At 36.5% G+C, this 7,788-nt stretch overlaps 1 protein-coding gene across 2 annotated transcripts; it reads left to right on the forward strand.

Annotated features, from left to right (window-relative positions):
- The first annotated feature begins 1,016 nt into the window (after nucleotides 1-1,016).
- LOC148874214 (putative apyrase 7) lies at nucleotides 1,017-7,505 on the forward strand. Of its 2 annotated transcripts, XM_088964515.1 has the most exons (4): nucleotides 1,017-1,452; nucleotides 1,549-1,613; nucleotides 2,113-4,314; nucleotides 6,964-7,505. In XM_088964515.1, exons 3-4 carry the CDS (start codon nucleotides 2,376-2,378, stop codon nucleotides 7,260-7,262), a joined length of 2,238 nt encoding a protein of 745 aa, XP_088820641.1. In that variant the 5' UTR covers nucleotides 1,017-1,452; nucleotides 1,549-1,613; nucleotides 2,113-2,375; the 3' UTR covers nucleotides 7,263-7,505. The 2 variants fall into 2 exon arrangements, with proteins under 2 accessions (XP_088820641.1, XP_088820633.1); XM_088964507.1 differs by having other exon boundaries at nucleotides 1,249-1,613.
- Nucleotides 7,506-7,788: the final 283 nt, after the last annotated feature.

Here is a 7,788-nt window from a genome sequence, read left to right on the forward strand (position 1 = left end):
GCTGGGAAGGGATAAGGGAGAAACGAGAGAGCGACAAGGAAAAATGAGAGAAAGAGAGGGCTGCTGATGTGGCCTATAGGTAGATGTAGTTTGCACCATTGGGCGACTGGTCCCATGTAAAGTTATTTGGATGATCATTCTTATCCTAGCTTGCAACTATTTGGGCAAGGCCCATATTAAACCTAGAAATTTGTAGGGGGCCCAACACTCCCTTACATTCTTAGGTTGCATTTGGCATTCCTTATTTTAAGGACTTATCTTCTTTTTGTTGTTAAAATGCCCAAATGAACATGGAGTTTCTAAAAGGAGAAAGTCCTTAATGCCAACCATAAACAGTAGTCAATTATTGAAAAAGGAAGACCTACATTACTATGAAGCAATTCATACCCAACATGTTTTATATTATATTATGTATATGGATATTATAAATTATATCATATAATATAATATTATATATCATATAATATATTTTGTAACCATATTATATATCACGTAATATAAAAAGGGTTCAACTATGATGCTTCAAAGACATATCAGAAAAACTAATATAATCAATCAACCATCATCATAAAAGTGGTAACTAATTAAGTGAATTTTCATCAAAATTCGTAGGGGTTTTGACTGATGAAAGCCTTCCTTATATCATATCTTTATGACATCATGCATTTTCTATATAACATATTAGGGGAAATCTACATTGACCGAAAGACATGGTAATGGAAGAGCTTTTAATAACAATAAAAAAAATTATTGCGAGTTTCGATAAATACTACCTGATTGATTACCACTTATATGACACTGATTTTTATTTTATTTTATTTTTTATTCTGAAATATGACATTGATTCATTGGTTACAAGTTTTCTGGTATAATATTCAAATCCATAATATTATATCATATAAAACTTAATTAATTACTTAGGTTCAAAGCCCGGCCTAGCCCATAAAGACCTGAGCCCAGGTTCAAGTCTTCTGGTGGAGACCGGATTTACTCCTCACACCGACCTTACAGGCACATTCCACCGTGCATTGCGAGCATCCCCGTATTCATGTGTTATTATTTACAGGAAATATTTCTAATGCACGGTGGAATGTGCCTGTGAGGCGCCTTTTGTGAGGAGCAATCCCAAATTCCTTCTGGTGTGCCTCAATGCAACTGATCAATCTACAGTTTTTCTAATCTTGGGAATCGATGGTCTAGCTTTGCTTAGCAGGTTAGTAACCTAGTCCTGGTTCTGTGGTACCAGATGGCAAACAAACTGCAAACTTGACGTCTCAGTTTGGTAGTCCAGAGACCAGAGCCAGAAGTGTCCGGCTGTCCGCCCGTGGAAAAGGTCCAGCGGTCGAATCACTTGGCACGACCACGTTCGTCACGAGAACGACATTCCCGAGTTCTTCTGAAGAGTTGTCGAAGTGGAGAGACTGGACACAGAACAAACAGTCGGGGTGTCTAGTAGGATTTACTCACTTTTTTCTTATATTGTATTAGATTTATTCATTCCTTTTTGTAAATATTTTCGTTTCATTCTTCTACTGACCCGGCAACCAGATTCCGACGAATCGACACAAATCCGATCAGATCTCAGCTCGTTTTGGTTAACTCATCTCCGCGAGGTATCTCTCCCTCAGCCATTTCCATCTGGGTTTTATTCTTTTTATCTATTTTCTGGGATTTTCTCATGCAATCCATGTAAATATCGTTCAATCTTTGATCCTCTCTGTCTTATCTTTCTCTCTCTGGTGTAAATTATGTTTATAACTTGGTGGAACTGGCTTCTAAGTTGTGGATGTTGATTGATATTGTATCGCAAGCAAACTTCTAAATCGAGTATGAAACATGAAACTTGGCTTGAAATCAATCTGTAATCTGGGTTGGAATCAACATGTATTCAATTTGTTTTGGAACAGAGCTCGAACATTGGTTTGAATCTTCGTTTGTATTTGGTTAATTAAATAAGAAAGTTTTTTTTTTGCTGAGTGAAGTCAGCAATCTAATTTTCTTTCGAGTAATGTTGAAACGAGATTCCATGACTGATAAGTCTGATAGATTGATAGTGAGGGGGAGCTGTATTAATTATGTTGTTAATATGCTTCTTTAATCGAATTATTGCAGGTTTCATGCATCATCTGTAACTGGTGGTAACTCTATGAGGACAAGGGGTAAATGTGGAACATTTTTCAACTCTGTTCTCATCACCAAATCCCTGATATATGATATGATTGGCAGTATTATAACTTCAGTGTCTTTGTATTTGACCATCAAAGTTCTAAGATGAAGTTGCGTAATTTTTCCAGCAAGTGAAAATTGCATTGGCATTTGACAGAATTACAGAATTCTTTTCTGCTATATTGAGTCATAAAGTAGCTCCTCATTCTATGAATGCGTCATCAGCAACGGCAAGGTTGTTGCCTTCTGCAGCTTCAAATAATGACTCCAATTTAGTTATCCCTGGACACAGGAACAATTTGAAACTTTCTGCATCCCTTCAAGATTTTTCAATGTACAGATTTAATTCCGAAGAAGGTGATTTTGATCCTGGAATTAACCGGGATGCATCTCAAGAAAAATTGCTTCACCCCCTACAAAGGGAAAGCATCCAAACAAGTTTTGCAAAGGAGAGGGCCTCACCAGGATTCCCATTTGTACAGAAGAAATGGGTGCGAGCAACCATGGTTATTGTTTGCCTGATTTTATTCTTTTTCTTTATCTATTTAGGTGCTAGATATTTTAGTACTTTTTGGTCTGAAAAAGCATCAAAATATTATGTAGTACTTGATTGTGGAAGTACTGGAACTCGGGTTTTTGTATATCAGGCATCTATTGTTCACAGGAAAGATAGCAGTCTCCCTATCATCTTGAAATCACTACCTGAAGGAAATCAAAGAAAATCTATGTCACGAGCTGGGCGTGCCTACCGTCGAATGGAAACTGAGCCTGGACTTGATAAGCTGGTCCATAATATATCTGGGTTACAAGCAGCAATAAAACCACTTCTTTCCTGGGCAGAGAAGCAAATTCCCAAGCATTCTCATAAGAGTACTTCACTATTCCTCTATTCAACAGCTGGAGTTCGAAGGCTACCAACTTCAGAGTCACAATGGCTTCTTGATGAAGCATGGTCTATATTGAAGAATTCATCATTCTTGTGCCAGCGAGACTGGGTTAAGATCATCACTGGAATGGAGGAAGCTTATTATGGATGGATAGCTCTTAATTATCACATGGGTACATTCGGATCTGTTCCAGAAAAAGCAACTTTTGGGGCACTTGACCTTGGTGGTTCATCGTTGCAGGTTACCTTTGAGACTAAAGATATCATGCATGATGAAACTAGTTTAAACCTAAGCATTGGAGCCATTAATTATCACCTCAGTGCCTATTCTCTCTCAGGCTATGGTTTGAATGATGCCTTTGACAAATCTGTGGTTCATCTTCTTAAGAGGCTCCCTGGAATTACTAAGGCAGACCTAATTAAGGGTGGAATAAAGCTTAATCATCCATGCTTGCAGTCTGGGTACAAAGAAAAATACATCTGCTCTCAGTGTGCTTCATTAAATGACGAGAGTGGAAGCCCTCTGATGGATGGAAGCAGTATGGGGAAGAAAGGAAAAGCTGGAATATCTGTCAACCTGATTGGGGCTCCACAATGGGAAAAATGTAGTGCACTTGCAAGAGTTGCTGTTAATTTGTCTGAATGGTCTGATTTAAATCAAGGCATGGACTGTGATCTGCAACCTTGTGCTCTTAGTGATAGTTTACCTCGCCCAAATGGGCAGTTCTATGCCATGTCTGGATTCTTTGTGGTTTTTCGTTTTTTTAACTTGACCTCAGATGTCACTCTTGATGATGTACTGCAGAAAGGCAAGGAATTTTGTGAAAGAACATGGGAAGTTGCAAAGAACAGTGTTGTGCCACAGCCTTTCATAGAACAGTATTGCTTTAGGGCACCATATATTGTATCTCTTTTGAGAGATGGTTTACACATTACGGATAGCCAAGTGATTATTGGTTCTGGTAGTATTACTTGGACACTTGGTGTTGCTTTATTGGAAGCTGGTGGAACATTGTTTCTTAGGATGGAGCTCCACAACTATCGGATACTTCAAATGAAGATAAATCTACCCCTTCTTTTTGTTCTAGTTTTTATCTCATTGGTCCTTTTTGTTTGTGCTTTATCATGTGTTGGCAATTGGATGCCAAGATTTTTCCACAGGACCCATCTCCCACTTTTCAGGCATAACAGTGGGACTGCTACCTCTGTTCTTAGTATTCCATCTCCATTCCGGTTTCAGCGCTGGAGTCCTATCAGTTCAGGTAAACTCCATGACAGAATTTGTGATCCTTTCACTCGGTGTTACAAGGATTACCTTCTCAAAAAAAATGTATATGGTATTTTATATTTTATATAATACCTGTTACATGCTTAAGAATTTTAGTTGTCTATTTGTTATTAATTTATAAAATCATCTTTACTTAGAAGGGAAAGGGAATTCTAGATGAAGAGTGGTGTTCTTATTCTGCACCTAGATCGGATTTTGTCTAATCAACACATTTTCTTTTCTTTGTTCTTTTCCTATAACAAAAATATATGTTCAGCCCTTATGCTTTTTGAATTTTCTTTTCTTTCTTCTTTTTCTTCTCATGAATATGTTGATTTTCTATACTTTAGCATGAACTTTATACTTTTCTTATGAAAATTATGGATAATTATTAAGGAAATATGGTTATGGAACCTAGGGAACTACCCTAGGATATATGTTTTTTACTTAAAAAAGTCCATCACCTAGCCTCCCATTGGTGCCTTGAAAACTATGGTGTGTGGATTTAGAGACTTGCTTGGGATCAAATTCAGTCCTTTAATCAACATTGATTAAAAAAAAGATCACCCCAATCAGACATCTAAGTGCAAAGTTATGGCATCTGGAAGTTTACATATGCATTTAGTGTGCAACTTGTGAAAAGTTGCTCCCAATCCTTTAGCTAGACTGCCAATCTCCCTTAGATTAGTCCTTACTCAGTTCTAGGGTCTAGGGGTCTACCCTACCCGAATTGATCCAATGAAGCCTTGGTTGGCCTTGGAACTGAACTTGCCTTGAAATAAACCCCAACATACTTTTGAGGATGTGAATATTTGAACCCAAACAATCATGGTTACAAAGGCCATGGTCTCACATGAACCCAAACACTCAAGTGATCTGATCATTTGTTTCCATTTTAATATTTGAATGTGTATAATAAGTAATGTAAAATGTGATTCTTACAAAATCTAAATTACAATTATAAGTTTTGAACCATATATTAATATATTATGATAATCTACATATTAAATTACTCAATTTAATCAGTAAAGATAATATAAGTTTTAAACTATGTATTATATGTCAAGTTTTTAAAGAACATGTTTCTTTCTTTTTTTGAAGGGGGAGAGTAAAGAAAGAACAAGTTCCACAAATAGATTTCTTTTTTTTTTCCTAGTCAAACAAATGTTTCTTTTGGCCAGTGTTTTAAAAGCGCAAGGGCCATTTTTTGCTCGAGGTGCGAGGCACACGCCTTTTTGAAGCAAGGTGCAAAAATGCAAAAAAAAGCTAAAAATTTCAAAAACGCCAAAATTTTCAAAAAAAACACAAAATATTAAACACATTATTAATTAAAAGTATAAACTGAAATTTTAAAATAAATGTTTTAAAAAAATATCTCAAATGTAAACATAACATGTAAAACATATTTAAAATGAAAATTTAAAAATAAAATCAATAATAACATATAAAACATATTCAAGCATGTAAACTCTTTATTCTTCTCCTCAATTGCATTATTTCAAATAGCTAATGTGATATTAAACGTTATGCATTCCTGATTCCATGAGCCACCTTTGTACCAAGCCCCTTGAGGCAAGCCCAAATAAGTCTATATTAAGGTCTTAAATTCTTAATCCCTATAAAAAAAGGTTTTATAACAAGAAAACTCCAGGGAATCCATCATTAGACACAAAATACCAAAATCAATTATAGAAGTACCCTTTTTCTCAACAAGAAGTGGAGAGAGAGAGAGAAGAATTGTAAAAAAAAAAAATGAAAACTCCATCCTTTTTTTTCTTTTTCTCTTCCAAAAGCCCTTAGATCTTATGTTTCAATGTTGAAATCATTTTTTTGTAAGTAATTTTGAAATCATTAAACAAAACATAAATAATATAAGTAATATATGATAGGATGTATGGGTGAGCATGGGTCGGTTCGGTTCGGTTCCATAGCAGAACCTAGAACCTATAGGGGGGTCAGTTATAGGATTTTTTGGAACTGGAACCTACCCTGGTTCCAGGGTCAGTTCTGGCCTTGGTGGTTCTGGGGTCGGTTCCGGGGAAATTTTGTTCAACACTTTTGAATCATTACTAATTTATTTGAAATTGCAATGAACATCCATCATGAAGCTTTTTGTCCTTTCATGCTTTCAATGACCATGTTAATGCTAATATTCTACAATTCATACTTGAAATGCAAGGACCAGACCATATCTGAAGCAAAATAGACAATTTCAGGTGATCATATCAAACCTCGTGTCAGGGTTGCTCCATTGGACCTTGGCGCAATGGTTGGGTTGCTCCATTGCAACCTAGGTGACCAGGGTTCAAATCTTTGTAACAGCCTCTCTATATGTGCAAGGGTAAGGCTGTGTACATCTGTCCCTCACCAAACCCCAAATTGGCAGGAGCCTTGTGCACTGGGCTGCCCTTTTTATCAAACCTTCTGTCAGGGTTTATTTTTCTTTGTTATGAGTATAACTCATATGTGGTCTACATTACATGAAAACACACCCATCTTTTGTTTTACACTATTTATTCATTTATTTTACCAAAGATTATTTGCTTGTTTTAACACATGCATGTGCATGCATTCTGCAATCAGTTGTAACAAGTTCTTCATTCAAAGTCAGGCTTTTAAATCAATCTCAATTGTGTTCTTTCAGGAGATGGGAGGGCAAAGTTGCCATTGAGTCCTACCATTCCACAGTCCCGGCAGAGGCCTTTTGGTTTAGGACATGGTTTAGGAGGCAGTAGCATCCAGCTCATGGAGTCTTCCTTGTATTCACCAACCAGCGGCATCTCACATAGTTATTCCTCAGGTAGCTTGGGGCAAATGCAGTTTGACAATGGGGGAAAAGGTTCCTTTTGGGCCCCTCGCAGAAGTCAGATGTGCCTCCAAAGCAGAAGATCACAGTCTAGAGAAGACCTTAATTTATCATTGGCTGAGGCACACATTGTCTAAAATATGCTGACTGAGAAATCGTGGTAGGAGCACTTTTTAATTTTTGAAGTTATATTAAATCCTAGAAATAGAAATCCCAAGTTCTTCATAAAGGCATTTTTCCTTTTAAAATTCAAGTTTTGGTGGTAGGAGCACTTTGTACCATAGAGCTCCCACATTAGTTTTGGTGTCCATTGACACAATAAAATGGGATCTTTTGAGTTTTTTTTCCCTGAAATAGAAGTCCATCTATTCTTTTATGTACGAGGCTGAAGCAATCAAGGGTTCTAAGTGAAAATTAGGTTCCATTCAATCTAGAATAAATCTTATTAAATCATCATTAGATTTACTGCTTCTGGGACATGCATTTTGCTTTGAGGATAATGCTGATCCCTCCATTATTAATTTAAAGGTAGTCTATTTTCACCTTATTTAGCTAAGCTGCAACTATTCCAAAAAAGAAGAAAAGAAGTTCAATTTGTAGTAAAATTTTATGCATTTCAAGAATGATTTCTTCATATGCTCCCAGTGTTGCAGAAAAATACTT

Source organism: Nelumbo lutea, chromosome 1, assembly GCF_056320005.1.
Source record: "Nelumbo lutea isolate HS-2025 chromosome 1, American lotus-T2T, whole genome shotgun sequence".
In the NCBI taxonomy this organism is placed as follows: Eukaryota; Viridiplantae; Streptophyta; class Magnoliopsida; order Proteales; family Nelumbonaceae; genus Nelumbo; species Nelumbo lutea.

What these genes read in the sequence shown, in the direction of transcription:
- LOC148874214 (XM_088964515.1), top strand. Translation starts at nt 2,376, where the DNA reads ATGAATGCGTCATCAGCAACGGCAAGGTTGTTGCCTTCTGCAGCTTCA. An exon ending in CTGGAGTCCTATCAGTTCAG is followed by an intron (nt 4,315 to 6,963) that starts GTAAACTCCATG and finishes GTGTTCTTTCAG; the next exon opens with GAGATGGGAGGGCAAAGTTG.